This window comes from Sorghum bicolor, chromosome 2, assembly GCF_000003195.3.
Source record: "Sorghum bicolor cultivar BTx623 chromosome 2, Sorghum_bicolor_NCBIv3, whole genome shotgun sequence".
Classification (NCBI taxonomy): Eukaryota; Viridiplantae; Streptophyta; class Magnoliopsida; order Poales; family Poaceae; genus Sorghum; species Sorghum bicolor.
Window position 1 is genome coordinate 60374284 of NC_012871.2, and position 23035 is coordinate 60397318.

General features: G+C 38.9%; 2 protein-coding genes across 2 annotated transcripts; both read left to right on the forward strand.

Annotated features, from left to right (window-relative positions):
• Positions 8463-9556, forward strand: LOC8060298. The gene is made up of 2 exons (XM_002460206.2): positions 8463-8954; positions 9051-9556. Exons 1-2 carry the CDS (start codon positions 8569-8571, stop codon positions 9247-9249), a joined length of 585 nt encoding a protein of 194 aa, XP_002460251.1. The 5' UTR covers positions 8463-8568; the 3' UTR covers positions 9250-9556.
• LOC110432468 (alanine aminotransferase 2-like) lies at positions 12605-22396 on the forward strand. Its single transcript, XM_021452946.1, has 15 exons — positions 12605-13080; positions 13236-13286; positions 14528-14578; positions 14651-14716; positions 14801-14862; positions 15032-15110; positions 15321-15425; positions 15545-15655; positions 15983-16120; positions 17428-17502; positions 17616-17736; positions 17963-18114; positions 18203-18277; positions 18368-18571; positions 21986-22396. The coding sequence occupies exons 1-15, from the start codon at positions 12616-12618 to the stop codon at positions 22130-22132; spliced, it is 1902 nt and encodes a 633-aa protein (XP_021308621.1). The 5' UTR covers positions 12605-12615; the 3' UTR covers positions 22133-22396.

Genomic DNA, 23035 nt, shown 5'->3' on the forward strand with positions numbered 1-23035 from the left:
AAAGAATTATTATTTTTTATTTAAAAACACTTAACTTTGGCGGACGCGTTTGCCCGCTGCGGAAAAGAGAAAACATCCGCCACGATTATTCTTTCTACAGTAGTGTCAGGACGTCTAGTTTTTTAAATACGGAGGGAGTATATATATAGTCTGCAAAACATGTTATTAATACGACGCATTACAAATCCCCGTGCATGTATACATAATAATATCTCGATCAGCAGGTTACTAGCTTGAGCTGCAGTCAATCACTCAGGAGGGCAAGGCCCGCTCTTGGGCTTGTTGTAATCATGCGTGCAGTTGGAGCTCCCGGGGTACTTCCCTTCGGCTACCGTCGGAATGGGGGACTCCGAGACGACAGGAATGCCGTGGCCTCCTCCCTCGCCCTGCAGGCGTGCCGCGGCAACGACGACGGTGCCGCCAGCGGAAGAAGCGACCAAAGTGATGACCATCACAAGCGTCAGAGCCATCGCGGCCGCCGCCGGCTTCCTCCTTGCAGCTTCCATCTCGTCTGAGTCTCTCAGGTGTACAAATGTACGACGAGGTATATGTGGTACGAACACTTGATCACTGATGATCGATGGTTGGGAATTGAGAAGCTAGGGTGTGAAGCAACTAAATTTATAGGCATGGATGGGCATAGATAGCGTGGTAAATTGCAACGAACTTATTAGGAGCTCACCGAGGAAAGCGCCACGGAAGTTCAGAGTACATGAGAAATGAGCTTTCTTTGTTTCTTTCGGCAAAGAATTAAGAAACCTGAGCAACCAGTGGATGAGTGGACTGAGAATCTTTGTCACGCGAAACACAGCTGTAGTTTTTTTCATCAGGATAGCAAATTCGTGGTTGGTTAATTGACGAACGAACAACAACGCAGCTAGCTTAGCTAGGAAGTATGCACTGCGTTGCAAGTAAAGCATCCTCCACGCGCTCGCTAGTAACTACTCACTAGTCCTAGCAAGTGGAATTTAGAGTGAAAATGTCTCGAAATTTTCGTGCGCGCATGCGGTCAATGCATGGGAATCTCGGAATGGTGACGAACATGCATGTTCGAATGTCAAGACGAATACATGCATCTCGTGCCCAGCACGAAACGTTGGCATTGTCTTTGCCTTAGTGCGCCGTTTCTTGGGTTGCTTCAGGTTCAGGGCATCTGGGATTCTGGGCAGTAATTTACAGTAATATAAACTTCGCGGCGGTGTTGGATTTGATATTACTCCTACTCCAGTTGTTCACATTCTCAAGTGAACTTCACACCAAATGCTTTAGTCATCCGGATGAACCATTTCTTGATATCCCATCCACATAGGGTGTATTTGGTTGCTCGAATAGTGTTGTGTAGACTCATTGTATGTCCTGTACAGGAGGAAGCAGGCCGAGAGGATATATGGAGTCTAAAAAAATGTGTTTGGATATAGGATGTGGAGTACTATTGTCTACATATACATGAGCAGGTACAATATATCTAGCTCGAGGCTGATGTGTGGGCCTCCACCTTTTCATTGCATTTGTCTGTTAGGCGTATCTGCTTATCCTACATCTAAAACCATTTTTAGATGTTATTGGGTTGTACATGTATCATGGTAAAATTTACTTCAAATTCTACTTAAGTCTATCTCAACATAGGTAGATTGATACGAATTCTATTATATCCAATCAAGGCCTAACTGGAGCGGCGAATCAAGCATGCTCATAGTATCTCTCCTCTCTCTCCGTAATAATATTAAAACACAATCAGTCTCTTTGTACGTTGCTTTCAGTTTCACCCGTCCTGTCCCATGATTTTTACTTTCTAGCTAGACTAGTAAATATGCCCGTACGTTGCAACGGGAGAAAAACATCAAATAGTCATAAAAAGTGATGACATCATATTACATATCTATTTATATTTATTTTTTTTATAAAATTTAAAGTCCATAATTTATTTTATTGATAACCATGACATCTATGGTATGAGATAGTTAATATTTACAATATTATATAGCTTGTAGAGGCTAGCATTTCCAACGGTAGAAAATGTAAAGGGAGCTTTTGCATTGGGAACCCTAGAAAATATTCTATTTTTTTTTTCTTTCCTACAAGCGTTAAAGAAACGGACAGACCGATTCCGGGCGAGACACGAGTAAAGATGGCAACGGGTACCCGAGACCCGAAACCCGACGGGTTTTTACCCCATTAGGGCATGAATATGGGTCAATTTCTCTATCCATGGGTTTGTTAATAGGCAAAAAGTCAAACCCAATGAGTTTATGGGCATGGGTCTAGGCATATAGTACCCAAACCCATAGGTTTTTTAAACCCGTTCCAAATCCTTTAATTTATATTAGCAAATAATTTTATATATTCACTCAATATATTTAGAATTTGTGGCATAGAAAAATATTCAACAAACCTCATCTTGTTTATGGGCGGGGACCAACTATCAATAGAAAGACAAAAAAGAACAAGCTGCTACTCTCATCTTGATTCTGAGGCTGCCGAACAGCTTTGAGCCTTTATGGGCCTGCTAGGCCTCCTGGACCTAACTGTTGGAATTTCCTGTTCTTCAGACTCCAGTGCTAGCGCTTCATTGGCAGCAAGCATATTAGTCCCACCTTGCTCAGTCATACACACCCGAAGCTGCACACACTCTATAAATCAAGGCAAACAGAAGCAAGGATTGGATAGCACAAAGCCTGCAATTTATCGGGCATGGGTAACTCGCAGGTACCGTTACCCGCTTGGGCACGGGTATGGGCTTTTTAACGGGCATATCTTTTTTTAACGGGCACGGGTATGGGTTTGTAGTACCCAGGCCATCTTGAGACACGAGACAGGGCAGAAGAAATTTTGGCAGACTGAAATTTTTACAATTTATTAGTAGGTATAGATTATATGCACACACTAGCAGTGCATGCTCCACCCGATTATAAGGTTGATTAGATTTTTTTTTTGAAAATGTTCTACATACTTTTGCTTATTTTTCTAGAATGAAATTTACTTTTAGTGCTTATAGAGATATTTTCAGGAGATCTAAAATAATTTATTTGGATTCTTGGTTTCCCAATTTATGTCTAGGGTTTTATTGAAATTTTTAGAATCTTAAAGACATTTCATGTGGTTTAAAACCCATGTCAAGTATCTAACAAAATTTTAACTATAAAAGATAAAACCAATCAGGACAGGAAGGTTGATGTTTTAAAAGTTTAGAGTAAGATGTTTATTTCTATAGTTTAATTTAAGAAGCAACATCAGACCATATTTATGATAATAACAATTAAGACTTCTTACGTCTTTGCGGCCTAAACCTGTACAATGCTGTCCGTGACTCCCTAGAGACAGATTCGCCACGGGCTTCCTAAGGCCCAGGCCATCTGGCCTGCTAGAGGTCGCCCCGTTTTCCGGAGACAATTGAGAATTTGAGATGGGCTGCCGGCAAGTTGGTGATGGCTTCCTTGAGAATTTGGTGATGTATTCATAGGAATTTTGTTTTTTCCCTCTTCATTATTTTACTTCAATTAAGTAGTTTATTTTTATTTTATTTTTATATCACTCTTTCTCGTATTCGTGAGATGTTCCATAGTGTAATATATGTTGTTCAAGTAGTATCTATAGTATGTTCCATGATGCGTTTTCAGTTTTCTAATAATATACATGTGGTATATTTTTGCTTGTTCACCTAGTATCTATGGAATGTTCCACGATATTTCTTTTATTTTTCATATAGTACCTGAAACCTAATTGTTCAAGTTTAGTTTCTTATTTTTTATTTATTTTGTTCTATTTGAGTTTTATTTATTTTTCCTAGAGGTATATTTTACAATGATTATTATTATACCAGTGTGATATATTTTCGTTGGAATATTTTTTCCCTCAGACTTAAATGTACAAGTTTTAATAACTAGCAAATATGCCCGTGCGTTGCAACGGGAGAAAAACATCAAATAGATATTCTATATCTATTTATATTTATCTTTTTTATATAAAATTTAAAGTCTATAATTTATTTTATTGATAACCATAACATCTATGATATTAGATAGTTAATATTTATAATAATATATAGCTCAGAGACATATTTATTTAATAATAAAAATAGAAATTAGTCAAACTTTTATCTTACTCTACTCTAATATTACCTCTTAATATACCTTAGTATTATATTAAAACATGAGAAGTTTGTTGCTAGCTTTATTTTTTTATTTAGATTACGATTCCTATAAAATATGATATATCAGTTAAATATATGTAGATTATGAACACATGGGCTTACGAAATGTTCATATGACAGTGAAAGCATCCTCAAGCATAAATTTAGGTAAATTAGTAAATTAGTAAGATATGCATAAATAGTACTAAAACTTTTACCACAAATCAAGCATCACATTAAATAGGCTACCATAAAATTTTCATAATAATAAGAGCAGAAAACTACAATTTCAATTTTACACTAAAAAGCATAGGCAAACAACTCTAGCAAAAAAATATACTACAATTTATGATATTTTTTTGTTCACTGCATGGATCTACGTATGTGGAACTGAACAAAATTTATTTTGTAATTTTTAGATTTTTCTATGAATTAGTATGCATTTATCAATTTTCAACAAATCAATTTTATACTAAAAAGCATAGGCAAGCATCTCTAGCAAAAAAATGTACTAAAATTTGTAATATTTTTTGTTTACTGCATGGATCTATATATGCGGAGTTGAACAATTTTTTTGTATAATTTTTAGATTTTTTATGAGTTACTACGTAGTATTTATCAATTTTTAACCGATTTAAAGAAAACTAAACTAATAAGACAAATATTTTGTACCTAGGCCCCTGTACTTTCTTTATTTTCAATATGTTTTAATGTGTATAGAAGATTTTATATTGGGAACCTTGGAAAATTTTTTATTTTATTTTCTTCTTGACCAGTTCGAAATGGAAGGAGTCGGAAATTGAGGCGGGGGAGGGCGGACAGATTTTCATAGGGCAGACTGAAATTTCTACGATTAAGTATTAGAGAAAGATAAAAAAAGGTTCATCAACATCAAATGGTGTAATGGTAATTAATAAACATCTAAAGCTATGTGTCTTGTGATCAATTCCTATAAAAGCATTACTTTTTTCTTCTATTTTCTCACGAGCAGAGTCATAGAGAGGCCCATGACAAGCCTTTGTGGTCGCGCTAGAGAGTAGAAGCCGGCCCAAGCCTACACAGAAGCCGACCCATTGTTGTAGAAGGAGGATCAAAATAATTTTGGGGTCAAAGCAAAGTCGTAGAGAGGCTCAGGATCAGCCTTTGTGGTTGGCGCTGGAGAGCAAAAGCCGACCCAAGCCAACGCTGAAGCCAACCCATAGTCGCGGAAGGAGGATCAAAATAATTTTGGGGACGACATCGTGTATTTGCCACCCGAGGTCAGTGGTTAGGGTCACCTCTCGTCGTCTACATGGCTGCAAGCCTGCAAAGTCCCATGTCCTCACAATGCGCACGCCGCACGATTGCAAGCCTGCAAGGCCCATATCCTCTTAATGCGCCCGTAGGCTAAAGTTTAGCCAAAATGTAACTAATTGGTAGTTCACTAGTTAGCAAAATCCAGGTAACATGGTCAATAGTAATCAACAGATAGAGCAATGACCAAAATAGCCTTCCACATCCTTACGATGCGCCATTTGCCCCAACATCGCAGATTGCTAGACGCTAACACTACTAGAGCCACAGTTTGTGCATATAGTCAAAGTTAATTTTTACAGGTGGTCAATTTTTCCTCGAAGTGGCAGATCTATGTGCTTATGTGGAATCTACCCAATCCACTTGGCCAAGATTTCCTCAGAGGTCCTAGCACGAATCCATCCACTCAAAACATCTCAAAAACCCGCAGGAACTCAAAATCTATCAAAAATGTGAAGAGAAATGGAAAGGGAAGGTGAATGGAAAAGCCAAATGGATTTGAACATAAGAACTTGGCCACAAATTTCAGAGAAAATATTACTTTATTCATCTCTTAAATAAGGTCATAATCTTTGCCAAGTTACATAGACAAAGGTTTACTTAGAGGGACTCAAGTTCTCATTTGCAGATCTCCCTTAAGACTTTAGACTACAAAGTGAAAACTAGAGACAGGGAAACCTAAATCTAGAGAGATGGCTGGATGGGGGCATCCTCTATCTTATTAAGAGTTATTACACATCTCCAACATGCCCTTAGATATTTTTGCTAAACCACTTAACCTAGGGGTAACATGGTCCAACTTGAGATCCAAGCATCCGATGCCCACAAGCTCTTCACCACTTTGCTTTGCCTCGATGCAAGCTTTGCGATGACGCCACCTACCACCTCCCGTTTCCCACTGAAACTTCAACCAGGTTTTGAGACGCAAACCCGAAAATCATCCAGCCGGTGATTGGAACAATAAACAAAACCGCTTAGAGAAGCATATCCGCTATGCCTCCTCCATGATCTTGACACATGTTACCGTCATCCTCGACCACCCAATCACCAAGTCCTCTTGCACCTCCGGTCAATACGGTCTACTCCGCATGTACTCTTGCTTGTCGATGTCCCAAGTGTCAGCCATCATGATCAGTCTTTCGACCATCTTGGTTCCTCGATCCATGCCTCATGTCTGTTCTTCACCGCTTCTAGTCCATCGACACGACACATCTCTGCTTGACCTTCTCTATGTACGTCGATCGTCTCTATGCTCTATACCTGCACACTGGCATAGCCAAGAGACATGTTGCACACACATACTCACGTGATGGTTAGTCTCCAAACTCAATCAAAGCCAACCATCTCTTGACAACCACTCATAAAAACTCGACACACAAGGACACATATCAACCTTGTGTTCACATGTCCATATCAAAATGACAAAAGAAGACAACCATCTCACTATTAGAGAATGCAATCCACATCCACCTTGCACAAACTACACATGATATTGGCAAAATGAGGTCTTAAATCTTTAAATATAAGCAAAATAATTCTTTCCAAATTTAGGTGGCATGCATGTAAGTAGAGAATTACAAGTTCTGATAATTAGCATGTACATAATGACCTATTAGTGTTCAGTAATTATCCAAGAATCTCATCTCATATCGAAAAATTTACTTGATGTGATTGGCCAACAAGTTTCAAACTTGCGACCTACCCAAATACCCCCTTTATACTTAAATTCAAGTCATATTGGACATAATTTAGGATACCAAGAACTAATTAATTAGGGTATATTTTTTTATGTTTGCTCTTATTAAATAGAATTTTAGGTTTCTCTGTGCAACAAACACTCCCTGCTTTAGCACTATGAAGCCCAAGGTTAGAGGTCCTAGGTTCGATCCCTTGCTGGTTGTCTTTTCTTGCATGGTGCATGAATTTTGTATGGTGTTGTGCGTGCGTCTGTCACTTGTGCGACTTCATGCTCTGATTTCCTAGGGCACTAGTATTTATGTTCAACGACAAGCGATGGGCGGCGGTTTACTTTTCCTCATTGGGACCCAAAATGACTTGAATTTAGAGTATGAAGAGAGTATATTTACAACTCCAAAACGTTGTCCAAGAAGGCAAAAGCAATTGCTGAACTAAAATGGACATCAACAGTTTATCATCACAAATTTGAGGGATGTTCACACGATATTGAAAAAAGAGATTAAGAACTTACCAACTAGTATTTCATGATGCGTATCATTTGAGGGTGGCAGGAGCAAGGATGGGAGGAGCACTAGGATAAGTTGATATTGCAAGCTCTCAATATATCAAACTTCAGACCATGGTTTAGAGCCCAGACCCTCTCAACATTAAAAACAAGACAAAAAGAACAAGTCATGAGTTGTTAAACCAAGATGTCAAATTGAGACACTACATGATGAGATCTCACTGTTAGAAAGATCATTGCCTGATCATAAGCATGTTCAAAACTTTTGCATCATATACATATATACTCCATCTGTATATGATTTAGAAGTCGTTTTGACAAAATTTAGGTCAAACATTGAGAATATAAATTATCAGTAACTTTTAAATTATTGAGTTTATAAATGTGAAAATTATATGAAAAATTATCTTGAAAAATACTTTTATAAAAATATACATATATCAATTTTTTCTTAAATATTTTTATAAAAATAAGATGTTAAAGTTGTGTTTTGGAGACTATGTCGTTATTCTAAACGACTTCTAAATTGACTTCTAAATTGTATACGAAAGAAGTACGTATATAAGCAGATCTCATTGTTCTCGATTCTCCGGCAGCCTCACTGCCTCATCACAGCCATGACATTCTGGGATTTGACCGTGATGGTCCGAATTTCAGCAAAATTCGTCCATTTCGGTTGGGACCAAATTTTTTCCTAAAATAAATTCCAGAAATGTACTACTACGGTAGCACAAAAATATACCACTAGCATAGTAGCATATTCATCAAGCATTTCACTGTCAGCTTTTACCTCTTGTGGACGCCAAATGTCTTTAAATACACCTCACTCCTCTCCCCCTCACACACCTCTCCTCAACTGAAAACCTCAAAGGGAGGGGCGGTCAGTGGTCGCCTCGCCGTCACGAAATCCACCCTCCTCCCCCGGCGCTCTCCACTCCGCGCCATGCTTCCGCGGCCGAGCCAGAGAAGCATCTTCCACATCGGGGAGGAGGGTGGCGACGAGTCCGACGACCACCGCAGCGCCGACGAGCCTGTCAAGAACACCGATACTACACGTATCCTCGCAGGGCGCCGAGACCACGGGCGTCAACTGCGAAAGCAAGACTCCGCCGTCGATGCGGTCGGCGTCGGGCTGCAGATCCTGGTCCAGACGAACCTCCACCACACGCGGGCGTCGCCGCACTCGCATATCGTCCTGAAGCAGGTGGTGGTCCTGCCGCCGACGACGACGGTGGCACGCCGCCACCGCCGTGGACCGTGCAGCAGCTTCTTGAGCGCCTGCTCCCGCTGCAGGAAGGAGCTCAGCAGCAAGGACGTGTACATGTACAGGTGCGTGCGACTAGCAAACACAAAAAACTCCGAGATGTCTGGTCTGAAACGAAACCGTTCATTTCTCATTGTTCTTGCGTGTTCTGCTTTGTGCAGAGGCGACCAGGGGTTCTGCAGCGAGGAGTGCCGGTGTCAGCAGATCTTGGCAGACGAGGCGACGGAGCGTGAAGCCATGATCAAGAAGGAGCGGATGCGGCGAGGGTTGCCTCGCCATCTCCACCACGGGCCACGGTCGGCAATGGGGGCGGCGGCGATCGGTGGTGCGTCGAGAAGACTAGTTGCAATAGCCTACTAGGATCTCTAGCATCTGTACGTCCATGTCCATCCGAGGTCGATGCATAGAAATGGCAACTAGCTAGTACTCTTTGCGTAAGTGGTGATGTTATACGAACCTATGATATCCTCGCATTCAGAGGAGAGAGACGGGAAAAAAAAGCGGAGCAAATCGAGGTGCAAAATTTTATAAGGAATCACGGGAGAACCGCCATGTCTAGCTGTTTGTGTAAAATTAAGGGAGAGAGATGCAGAATAGGAGTAATATTTGCATACAGAGTCGATGTAAGGCCCTGTTTAGATCGCTGATAAAAATTTTCTGGGTGTCACATCGAATGTGTCGGAAGAATATCGGGAGGTGTTTTTAGAAACTAATAAAAAAAACAAATTACATAGCTCCTCAGGAAACTGCAAGACAAATCTATTAAGCATAATTAATCTATCATTAGCACATGTGGGTTACTGTAGCACTTAAGGCTAATCATGGAGTAACTATGCTTAAAAGATTCGTCTCGTGATTTTCAACCAAATTGTGTAATTAGTTTATTATTTTATGTATATTTAATGTTTCGTACATGTGTCTAAAGATTCAATGGGATGGATGAAAAAATTTTGGGTGGAAAACTAAACTGGGCCTAAGATCGTGAGAATCATCACATAAACACAAAAGTCAAAGTAAGTGACTGTTTCTCTGCAACTTGCCAAGGCTTAAGATCACAAGAATCACATAAACGACGCATGCAACTTGCTCTCTCGTCACATTTGTGGTTGAAATCAAATGGAAGGAAGAAGAATATGACAGTTGTACATGAGAACATATGTATATATATCTGAGAATATATGAACAGACAGAACAGTCGCCATTCTTGTAATTGGACATTTGGACCAATTTCTTTTAACTGAACTCGTGGAGCAGCTGTGGACACAAGTACTCATGCATCACATTGTACCGGAATTTGATGCCGAAAGGAACTAGGGAGAGGAGAGAACAATACCCTGGCATCTAGTCTAGCAGAGATTGATGGGGAACAGAAATGGCACCAAAATGGAATCTTCCATTCATGGGGCTGCAAAACAGTTACCGCGATTTAATTAGAAGCAGCTACCACTCTCGGTCTATGAAACGGGAACCAAGGCACTAGCTAGCTTAATGGATAGCGACTATGATTGTGTCCGGGCACAAGCAGCACTCGTATATGTATTGGAGTTTGGACCAGTGCTAATACACTCCCTTAAAAAGAATGTAATTATATAGTAATTTGTGTCAATCAAACAAACTCAAGTTTAACCAAATTTATAATAACACTATTAACATTTTTGTCTCCAAATAACTTTATTATAAAAACATATATTCTGTAACTAATCTAATGAAATTTATTTTTGTATCATCAGGTATACCATAGATATATTTTCATAATGTGTTCATTTCATGTCATAGATTTGTCACTATTTTCTAGAAAGTTAGTCAAATTCAAGATAATTTGATTTGCACGGATTCTAAGAAACGATTTATTTAGGGACCGTGGGAGTATCTGACGGTTTGCTTTATTAGCTTTGCATATGTGCCTATGATACGTTGCCATGTGGCTAATGCCATGCATTAGCAAAAGCAGCTCGCTCTTATTATGGCAGCTTTCATGTAGGAGTGTTTCTACCGGTAATGGCAAAAAAAAAATTAGGCCAACGCTCATATCTGCTCCCATAGTGCTGTATGAATAACATCTAGATAGGTTTTAAAATCTTTTCGTGAATTAGCTTTTCGCAATCGTGATGTTGGAGACAACACAGCACCTTAGCTGCAGATCAGCACTCACTGTCTCGCATGTTTAAGCGAACCTTTGCTGGTAGTAGCTTGGAAGATAGATCCTGCCAATCATTGGTGAAGCCAAGCTTTATTTTTAACACGTTAAAAAGCTTTATTTTTCACTAGACAATTAAGGAAGGAAGCTTTTTCTTTCTGAATTATACAACACAGACACGTAGAGGAAAGATTAATTTTGCTAAAAAGAAAGAATAATTTGCAAAGAGACATTTGCCCCCCTGTACCTGTTGACATTATAATTTCGTTGCTGTGAATAATGAAATTCTGATGTTTCGTGGTGGTGCAAAAAATTGTCACTATAACTTATTTGGAAACCATTAGAGTCGTTTTAGCGTTGGCTTCTTTAGAAAAAGATATTAAGAATGCTTTCTTACATAGAGGAAAGATTTATTTGAGGCAACTCTCGGATTCAAAAATTGAAAGTTTTAACTCATATTTACAAATAGCAAAAACTTTATATGGTTTGAAACACGTGTAAGGATTGAAAAATGATCCTAAGAGGGATCGAGTTGGGGCCTATATAAAAAAATCTCGACAAACCTTAGCATATGCAAAACTATCATCCACCACTTACGATTCTTACATAATAAGGACGCTAAAGAGGCAAAGAGAAATAAATTTATCCCACGGTGTCCGTTGCCAAAACGCATCGAGTTCCACCGAGGTATGCATCATGTCTCTTTCCGTCACGGGGTTTCTTACCAACCAAAGACAATAGAGTGACAAATAGTATGTTTGGTTTGGGGAGTCATCGTCCCATGCTTCATGATATGATGCATCATGAATTTATTCTATGAATTTAAGTGGAATCAACCTATTTCTTATGCATATTAGCTTGTGATAGGTGGTGACCAAATATAAAAAGTGAGGAGTGAAAAGAAGATGAATCACCTCATTCTTCAAACCAAATACACCCGTGCCCCTATATATACCACCTGATTCTTCTGATTTTAATGTTGTACTCCACCCAACCAAAGATAGTGTTGTGAGGCATACGGTTTCATCATTAACACCACTACCGTCACACGATAGGATCACTATTGGATCACAAACCAAAGGAGGAGTGACTCGCCATTGTCCTGAATCCAGACAGTTAGTAATTGAAACAGAGTTAAAGCTCATCCCAACTGACAGGATCAATTCAAATTTTAGTAAAAACATACTAACAAAATCCAAAATAAACATGATTACAATCCACGCACCAACGACGACAGCATCACCACGTACTAGAACTAGAAGCAGAGCCAGCCTCCATGCATGCCGGCTGCTATAGCTAGGGCTGTTGATGGTCGAAGACAACTTACTGCTCGGTGTGTGATCGAGGCCGGCGGCTGTCTGCTGCGCGGCTGGGAGTCGTCGTCTGAGCAGCGAGCACAGCCGGTTGCCGTGTGGGTGACGGAGGCGGTCCTGTGAACTGTGATGGACGCTTCTCCTCTTCCTCCGAAGGCTCCTCTGTGAATGTGAGAATTGTGATCGCGGCGCCGGCGGGCGTCCGGGTCCGGCCGCAAGGAAAAGCGTCGTGGGCGCGTCGCCTGCCGCGAGCTAGCGCACCGTGCGTCAAGACTCATGCAGGACCTCTCCCTCCCAGGCCATGCGCGCTGTCGGATCGCCAGGAAGCACGCGTGGCAATGGCACGCATACTGCCTGTGCCTGCTCTCTATAGAGTGCAGACCGCACCAAATTTCCCCTCCCGTGCGCGCCGCGCGGTCTGGGCACGCGCGCGTGTCGTGTGCCCTGACGGATCGAAGTGTGAGGGGATTACACGAGGCTTGGTGCCGACGCGGGGGCAGGAACGTGGCAGAGCACCGCCCAAGCGGACGCCAGGTGCCGAGCTACCAGAGCACCGGCCTTGTAGTTCCGTCGTCCTTGCTCCTCACCCTTCAGTCCTCTGTCCTCTCGCTCTCGCTCTCACTCTCGCAGTCGAAGTCGCATCGGCCCCTCTCCGTCCTCGTCTCCCTGTCGCCGGTGCCCGGACGCGCCATGTCGTACAACAAGGCCCCGTCCATCACCGCCGAGACCATAAATCCCAGGGTGATGAGGCTCCCCGGCCCTCCTCCGCGCGCCTTTTGCACAGCATCGTCGTCGTTTCTTCTTTCAGAAATTATGTGTTTATAGAACCGTGCATATATTCTTCTGAGTTAACTGAAAAGCTGAGGTGACTGACGTACGTGTCCGTTCATTTGAAGGTCAAGATCTTCAGCTACGCACCTTGCGGGGAGATCCTCAAGCACGCAGAGGTAACATTCCCACCGGCCGGCTCGCTGCTGGCTTCTCTGCAGAGGAGCCAAGAAACTAGTAGATTCAGCATCTGCACGCTACATTTCTGATTATTTTCCTTTCGCTTGATTAGAGCACCTCCAATGGTTTGACAATTTTGGTTTGGCATTTGTTATTGTTTGCCAACACCCAATTGCAAATGCAAAGGAAAAAATATGGTCATCCCCAATTTTGGCATTTTGGACTTAGCAATTACCTAGTGGACCCAGCCAAATCTTTGTGCGCGTCTTTCTGTCGCACGGGCGTGTTTCTTCGCGCGTGTTTCTCTTCGCGCGAAGGGAGGCGGCGCCGCTCGCAGTCGCAGTGTCCGTCGTCGCCTTCATCTTCCTCGTGATGCATACCGTTCCTGGACCTCATCCCCAGTTGCTGCCCATGTTCGCAGTCGCGTTCAGGGAGGAACAACGTAACAGACTCGATCTACGTCTTTGAGTCGCGGCAAATCAATGGCGGCGCGGACTCTATTTGGCGTGAGGACTCCCACCGACGAAGGAAACGGCGCCAAAGAGACCAGGCCGCGTACGGAATTGACGCAGAAAAACCGGCCGCAAGCGTTTGCCAATCCAAAAGCCAACTTCCAAATATGCCAAAGGGAGCCTCTCAAATACCAAGTTTACTAAAATGGTAAACCCGTTTGCAAAACCGTTGGAGGACACAAATGCCAAACTAGAATGGTAAACCGTTGGAGATGCTCTTAGTTGCAAAAATAAAGTTCTTTATTTAATAAACTGTATGGATTCTTGATCTAACTGTTGCCGATCTAGTTTAAATTGTATCATTGTTATTTTTAGTAACAAATGTGTCTCGACGTTTCAAATCTTGCGTTACAAATATTTAGATCTCAATAACATCACCTGAGATCGTACACGTTGGTAGGGAAAACAGAAGTGAGGCTTGCCAGTGAAGAGTTTAAATCTCCGTTCTCATAAAAAAAAGGCCACTCCGTGTGCTATTTTCAGTGAAATATGTGGTCCAATAGCGGTTGCAGCGTAATAGTGGTCGCAGCCACGTTCTCACCATTAGTGGCACATCTTGAGTAGTCAGGATTTGTGGACTTTTCTTGACCCTGTGGAAGAGAATCTTCTACCTTTCCCTTAATGCCTAAGGGGAGGTTTTATCCCCAGGGTCGAGTTTTTTTTAAAAAAAAAATGCAAAATTACTGACTAATAAAAAGACAAAATATTTTCTTCGCTGTGTCATTCAGCGGTTGGAGCAGGAGATGGAGGAAAACCCTGGTTCTCTGCCTTTTCAAGAGGTGAAACTCCTTCACTGCAAGTGCCTATATCACAGTTTATACCCCTGATCAGTCTTTGATGTTGTCCAACAGATAATATACTGCAATCTTGGGAACCCCCAGGTTCTTGGTCAGCCACCATTAACTTTCTTTCGTGAGGTTAGCATCCTTACCCTCTACAAAAAAAAAATCTAAGACGATGCAAAGATGCCGCTGTTTCATGCTCAAAATTGCTGCCTTCAGGTTCTTTCCCTGTGTGACAATCCAACCCTCCTGAACAGAGATGAAACATGTGCCTTATTCAGGTTGGACTATATGGTTGAACTCTGTTTACTGTAGTATTTACGTGGAGCTTCATAAACTGAGCATGATTTTATTTTTTTCACTTCTAACACCAAGCTTGGTAAGAACTACATTCGATGATACATAATTTGGCAGACATTTGACTGATAACGTTTCAATCTACTGCCTCAGTCCTTACAGCATAAGAAGAGCTAGGAGGATCATAAATAAGATTCCGAACAAAGACACTGGTGGATATACTGATAGTCAGGTACGCAACTGGAATCACATTTTTAATTACTGTAAAAATGTTGAGACTTCGGGAGTCATGAACGCAACATTGCATTCTCAATTCAGAATTATTGAGTATGTATGCAACCCAAAAGGCGTTCTTTCTTTACTTGGTGATGTTTGCCGGATGGTATATATTTTCCTTTCGCAATTATGGGCTACATTGTTGACACTTGCTTAATATGATCAGGGAATCAAATGGCTACGTCAAGTAGTTGCAGACGGGATTACTGGAAGAGATGGTTTTCCATCCAATGCAGATGATATTTTTCTAACAGATGGAGCTAGCTCGGCGGTAATACTCTGCATTTCAGAACATACATGCACAGATGTACATGAAACTGGGTCCTTTACAAATGAAAACATCAGTGTGAATATTTTCAACTTGACCGCGTTCCTTTCTGCCTGTTTCAGATCAATTTGATGATGCAAATACTCATCAGGTCTCACGAAGATGGCATTTTGAGCCCTCTACCAGAATACCCCTTATACTCGGCTTCCATCATACTTAACGGAGGAACAATGGTACAGTGTACTAGTAGAGTTGAAAAAAATATTCAAGCAACATTTGCAAATTGCAATACAAGAGGCCTTTTAAAATGTTCAAGCCCAAACTTCTCATCAGATTCATTGCCTTTTCCCTTTTAACCATTTTATTGTTTCTTTAATTAGAAGATAAAACACGCGCACTCTATATGCTTAAATTACAAGATAAATCAGTATATTGAGTTGATACAAGGATGTTCCAAGGCCGTCTATAAACTGGATGTACTGATCTTGGGATGGAATAAAATCTTTCTTTCTTTCCCCAAAAAAAATACTTGAAATAACTATGAACTAAACTGTAACTAGGTGCCATACAATCTTACTGAAGATAATGGTTGGGGGCTTGAGATTTTTGAAGTCAAGAGATGCTTGGAAGAGGCTCGTTCAGCTGGCTTGACTGTTAGAGCTATGGTGGTCATAAATCCAGGCAATCCTACTGGGCAGGTATGTCACATGATTTTCCTGCATCCTTTGCATGTTACAATACCTGATGCATAAAATCAAATAGAGAAAACGAACATCCAGGAGAAGTTTTGCAGGGTTCTTCACTTGTTCTTACCAGTGCCGATCTGAATGTCGATTTTTTTTTCACTTCAATCACATTTCAGTTCAGGTTTTAGTCGAAATATATAAGCGAAGCTTCCTTGCTGAAACATAAATGACTACGTAATGTAGAGGAAATGTTTTGTCCTCACCTGTGAGACCCCACATGCCAGTTGGTCAAATTTAGGAAAAAGTAAAGAGTTAAATGGTTGCACTCAGAAGTTTATGCATTCACTTATGCTGGCATGCCAAATTTTTTTTTCAAATATGGTACTACATGCTCAAATACAGAATAGCACCACTAAATCATGCAATAAATCTAGAATCTACAAAGATTCAAGCATTTGCGTCTAGTGAGTTTTCTGTTCAAATTATATTTATAATAGTCTTTTTTATAAAAATATAATATAACAATACTATCAATGTAGATATGTCATAATGTTTCAGTTAAAATCAGCAAACAGCTATATGTAGTTTTAACAGTTTGTTAATGTGTAATTGTTATGACGTTAAGGGAATATTTTCATGATTGCTAAATAAAACATAAAATGTATATTATGGTCATGTATACTTGATCTGTATGACGCTATTCCATATACGCTTACTTTATTTAAATTGTTTATACTCCCTCCGTCCATAAAAGTATTAATTTCTAGAGTTGTCCTAAGTCAAACTTTCTAAATTTTGATCAAATTTTTAGAAAAAAAAATGCTAAGATCTTTTGTATCAAAATAGTATCATTATATTCATCGTAGAATATATTTTATATGATGCGTATTTTATATCATAGATGTTGTTACTCTTTTCTATAAAGTTAGTCAAACTTAAAAAAGTTTGACTGACACGAATTTTAGGAATTGATTCTTTCGTGGACGGAGGGAGTATATGTCAACCGTAATAGATTTGGATAATTTAGTAATATATATATAGGCATAACTATGGGATTTAATTTTTTTCATAAGGGTGGAGGTGAGTAATTTTTTAAACAAGAGAATAGATATGATCGCTATAATATGAGATTAGAATATTACAGAATTCATGGGTAGGTCTTTCTGATTTTTTCGAGAATTTCTACGATTTATCTTTTCTTCTATCGCGTCTTGTGAGACCTGAAAATCTCTATTGCAGCCTCCAATTAGTAACGGTAAGATGCTAAAATAAGGTAATTAGCAGAGTTTCTTTGTTAACATCTCCTTCCTTTCTTGTAGGTGCTTTCCATCACCAACCAGGAAGAGATAGTGGAATTTTGTCGGAAGGAAGGTCTGGTTATACTTGCGGATGAGGTTTGTACTAAGTGAAATTTATAGTCCTTTTTGCATTGTCAAATCACATTAAACACGTTAAGGGAAAAAAGAACATTCTGTCCTTCAAATCAATTACCGAAATGTATTTGCAGGTATACCAGGAGAATATCTATGCAGAGAACAAAAAATTCAATTCTTTCAAAAAAGTGGCCAGATCACTTGGTTATGACGAAAATGACCTCTCCCTAGTTTCATTTAATTCTGTTTCAATGAGTGAGTCTTCGTTTATACTCTCTCCATTTCAAATTATAAGTTGCTTTAAATCTTTTGGTTGCTATGCATTTAAAAATAATAATATGTGTAGATATATGGTAAAATAGATAACCAAAAAAGTCAAAACAACTTATAGTATAGAACGGAGGGTATAAAAAAAATACAGTCTTAAATCTTTGGGAGGTCCATGTTGAAGTTTGTCTCTCCAATCTTCTGAACTTGGCAGGCTACGGGGAAAGTGGCAGAAGAGGAGGCTACATGGAGGTGACTGGTTTAGCAGCTGATGTGAAGTATCAGATGTGCAAGGTGGCTTCTTTAACAATCTGCCCCAACATAGCTGGCCAAATTCTTATCAGCCTTGCAATGGATCCACCAAAGGTTTCAACCTTGAACTAAATCATCACAAAATTGTCTTCATCCATCTTTAGTATTTTTACTGAACTTTCCTTGTGACACTTGTATGAAGCTAGGAGATGAATCTTTTGAGTTATTTGATGATGAGAAGGAAAAGATCCGTTTATCTTTCTGGAAGCGAGCCAAGGTGCGCAAGGATCATCCTTCAAGCATAATCCGTTTATTGGCGTATGAGACTCGTGACAACTGACAATGGTTCGTCTCTGTGCAACTGCAGACCCTAGAGAAAGCATTCAGCAGCATGGAGGGCGTGAGCTGCAACAAGTTAGAGGGTGCACTGTACTTGTTCCCACGGCTCCACCTTCCCTCTGCCGCGATCAGGGCCGCTGAATCCAAGGGAGTTTCACCTGACACATTCTACGCTCACCGCCTGCTTGACGCCACTGGGATCGCCGTTGTGCCGGGCTCTGGGTTCCACCAGGTCAGTCAGGCTCCTCCTGGATCATCTCTCGCCTTTAAATTTTGTGTATGTATGTATGCACTGTGAGCCTTTCGTACTTGTAATGCTCAAAGTTGTAACTTATTGTACTTTTAATGATTTAATTAAGTTATAATTTCTCACGGATACCTAGTAATAGATTAAGTAAATCTTAGGATAAATTAAAAAAAGCATTTAGCAATTGATTTTAAGTAGGGTCTAACTATTTGGCAATAATAATAGTCATCAACTGTATTATTATGTACCTACTTCTACCATTATAGAAAACACTCTAAAATCCATCTTCTAAATTTAGAAAATACCTAGATCGATGAGAAGATTTTGGAGATTTAGTTAAAATTTAAAACCAATGGCATGAGTATTAACAATAATAGCCTTTCAATCTATTATATTTTTAAACATATATACCCACTTCCACCATTAATAAATAATATCCACCTTTGTTATTATGTAAAACAGTGTCCCCTAAAATCTTTATCTAAATTATCCACATGTGTTATTATGAAAAATAATATAAATTAACACCCACCTTTGTAATGATTAAAACTTCTCTAAAATAGCCAATCAAATATGTATCTAAATTACCTACATGTGTTATATATTAAAGGTGCCCCTATATATGCTTCCAAATTATCAATTTTCATCATTATTTATATAGCAAAACCAAATAAATGTATATACATGTGTAATGTGCGTCACCATACATACCAGGTATATTTATGAAAGAAGAGGTAGAGTGGGCATATTAATTTTCATATGAAATACAAAGTTCTACACCTGAATACATGTAAAACATACATGGTTAATGAGGATGGAGAATGAGAATGAAAAAACATATAAAATAATTTGCAAAGGATAACCAAATAAAGATCACAACTTATCTATATAAGTAATTTGTTGGATATGAAGTAACGAGATAGAGCCAACATAAGCAATTTTGAGTAATCATTGGCCCCATATAGTATATAATCTTAATTGGCCAATAAATTAAAATAAGCTCCCATCTTTTTTTTCAAGACCAAGAAACTATCACATTTTTATTTACAAAATGAAAATAAATTACCCATGACTTTAACCATAGAAAAGCACTTCATAATAACCCTATACCTACTTTGTAAATTATTTACCACTGTTATTAAAAATAATGAAAAAATATAAAGCAGTTTGTAACCAAAGCCTAGAATAATGAAATAAAATCATCATCTTTATAAGTATTGTGTTTTAATATGAATAAATAAGATAACAAAAACACAAACAATTTGTATTAATTAATATTGGCATCAATTATTTATCTTAATTGTCCAATAAAGGAACTTCTATGTTTACTCACAAATCTAAAAAAACACCACATATTTAATCATATATAAAGGAAAAATATGTTACCCTACTTTAAATTGCGCAAAAAAGTCTAAAATAGACATGTGTGCTTTTTTATTTGCTATTCTCATTAAAAAAAATTGTTCCACACATGCTTTTCTACTATCCTTCCCTAATATTATTTCAAATTGGAGCCAAAACTAGGAAAAAGATTACACAATTTAGCACGTTGTATAAATAATAAATTTATGATTCACATAGCCATTTCATGTATAATATAACAAGAAAATAGAAACATATATGACTAGAAGCAACTCACACGATCAAAGTTGCACATAACTTGAAATGTGTATCTTAAGGCTGTTTTATTGGCCAACAAAAACAACTTTCACATACAAAATTACCACATTAATTAGGGAAAATAAGAAAAATAAAATTATTCGTCACTGCCATTAAAAAAGTAGTGCAGAGCGTACGTATAACTAATATTGTCATTATAAAAATATTAACACATAACACTTCTATACCTAATAATAAGTACCAAAAACATTTATTTTGTTGACCGTAATACTATTAAAAAATCCAAATCCATAGAAAAGGTTAGCATAAGTTCATTGCAAAAAATTAAAGAACTATACATTTCAAAAATCAAAGAAATTTCATGTAATTTAATTGGGATGCAGGAACATATATAGCTAAGTATAATTCACACCATCGAAGATCAAAGTTGCCCATAGGTACGCACCCAAGTTTAGTTGTTGTACCAGGATGGCAGGAAGGTTGTAGTAAAAGGTGCAATAACACAACTGATAGAGCCTAGCATCTCAACCCAAGGAAAAGGAATAAACAAAAGTTATTTAATCAGAATAAGTGCATGACTAGGTAGAAAAAAGGGAATAAGTGCATGACTAGGTAGAATCTATCTATATAAAATAAACAAAAGTTATTTAATCAGAATATAGAACAAATAAAGGAATAATGGGCTCTTTGCTTGGAGCTCTGGATGACTTATCTGGTCAGGCAAGTTGGGAGTTGATTTGTTTAATTGAAAGCCTATGTCTGAAAAGGCTAATGGAAAACATAATAGTGTTTTCTTGTCTAATTGAATGGTAATATGTTAATTTTTAGAGACATAATATGCTTCAATATATAAATAATATTAATAGTACTTTTCATAGACGATTGTCATTTAATTATGCACATCCTTGTCTACCCGGATAAAAGAAAAAACACAAAAAATAGTTTGTGTAGTTTAGAAATATTCATTTTTGTTTGTTACAAGAAAGCTGCTACATATAGGCCTTGTTTAGTTCTAAAAAAAATTCAAGATTTTCCGTCAAATCGAATCTTGTGTGTCGCATGGAGTATTAAATATAGACGAAAATAAAAAAATTAATTACACAGCTGTAATTTGCGAGACGAATTTTTTGAGCCTAGTTAGTTCATGATTGGACAATAATTATCAAATACAAATGAAAGTGCTACAGTACCCAAAGTTTAAAAAAAATTACCAACTGAACAAGACAATAGTATATACTCCATCGAGATCAAAAGCTAGTAGATTGACGGTAGATTTGAGTTGCACACGTTAGACCAGGCAGCTTCCGTGCTCCAGCCGGACGACCGAATTCTTACGCCTTGTGTTTCCTAGGCTAGGCTTGTTACTAGGGACCCAACCAAATGGAGTCGGCGTGATAACTACAACCGTTTATGATATAAAAAGAAATGTCGACGTTGTACTATTTTCTACTAGTGCTTTGATTATGTGTAATTATGCTCACCCATGTATATACATACATAATAGCACTTGAAGGTTTTTTCATAATGATGGAGATATTTAATTTTGTGGCGCATTTAGGTATACTACATGGTTATATATATTATTTTAATCAGGTGGTTATTTATATGCAAACTTAATTAAAGGTTTACTTTAGAATACATATGGGTAGTTTAGATAAAGATTAGGGAGTTATTTTATTATTATTTTTTCACAATAGCAGTGCGTGATTTATGTACCGATTTAGTGCATTCCCTTGGCTACATCATTGTCTGATCTTGTTTGTGAAATGCAATGACAAGGAATCTGGGTCGATCCATATCCGGTGCACGATCCTTCCTGACGAAGGCAAAATCGCATCAATGATCCCACGCCTCTGTGCGTTCCATAAGGCGTTCATGAATGAGTTCCGGGGTTCTCAGCAGCGCATGCACGATCTCCGCCGTTGACGCAATGTTACGGTTAGACCGAGTGATGTGAATGGTGAATCTGAAGCTATGGCATGTGTGTGCTGTGTACATGGGTAATCAGGGTGCCTGGGCTCTGGCAGAGTTATTTGTACCTACTATTATGTGTTTAGTGTTCTTGCTTTCTAGTTGAGAGAGGTGCCCATTTATCCTCACTTTTGTTGTATGACTTGCTACAGTGACCTGCCTATATATACTGGTTAAAGTTAACCTGAGTGTTCAGGGATAATATATCTACTGTGGTATATATATGCCTTGCTTGTGCGTCGACTTATCTAGTTTTGCCTTTTGAATGGTGAACATTATAAATATTTTAACTTGGGGCTTTGATGAAAAACCTTGAAACTTTCCTCGAGCCGGTTTTAACTATGGCCTTGTTTAGTTCTATTTTTTTTGGAAAATGAGTACTGTAACATTTATGTGGCAAATATTGTCCAATCATAGACTAACTAGGCTCAAAAGATTTATCTCGTAAATCACAGGTAAACTATGTAATTAGTTAATTAGTTTTTATTTTCGTCTATATTAATGCTCATGCATGTGTCTAAAGATTCGATGTGATAAAGAATTTTGAAAAAATTTGAATTTTGATGACGAACTATGTAATTGACAGCTCAGCTTTTTGCTGATGTGGCGAAAGAATTAATGAGGAGAGAGAGCACAAAACAGAGAAACGATTTCTACTATAGGAAACGAAGTCGACGCTCGTACCGAGACCGAAAGAAACCGCCCAAACCTCGTTGTGGAGACACTGCTCGTTTCCATCCGATCCGCTGCGCCATGCCTCCGCCGCTGCCGCGCAGACTCCTGGCGCGAGCTCACCCTCAATCTCCAACGCTTTTCCTCAATCTCCCGCACGAGCTCTCTATCTCCTGCACGAGCTTG

Coding starts and splice junctions, on each gene's coding strand:
- LOC8060298 (XM_002460206.2), top strand. CDS start 8,569: ATGCTTCCGCGGCCGAGCCAGAGAAGCATCTTCCACATCGGGGAGGAG. Junction 8,955..9,050: donor AAGGACGTGTACATGTACAG/GTGCGTGCGACT, acceptor TGCTTTGTGCAG/AGGCGACCAGGGGTTCTGCA.
- LOC110432468 (XM_021452946.1), top strand. CDS start 12,616: ATGCAGGACCTCTCCCTCCCAGGCCATGCGCGCTGTCGGATCGCCAGG. Junction 14,863..15,031: donor GAAACATGTGCCTTATTCAG/GTTGGACTATAT, acceptor CTACTGCCTCAG/TCCTTACAGCATAAGAAGAG. Junction 17,503..17,615: donor TGGTTATACTTGCGGATGAG/GTTTGTACTAAG, acceptor ATGTATTTGCAG/GTATACCAGGAGAATATCTA.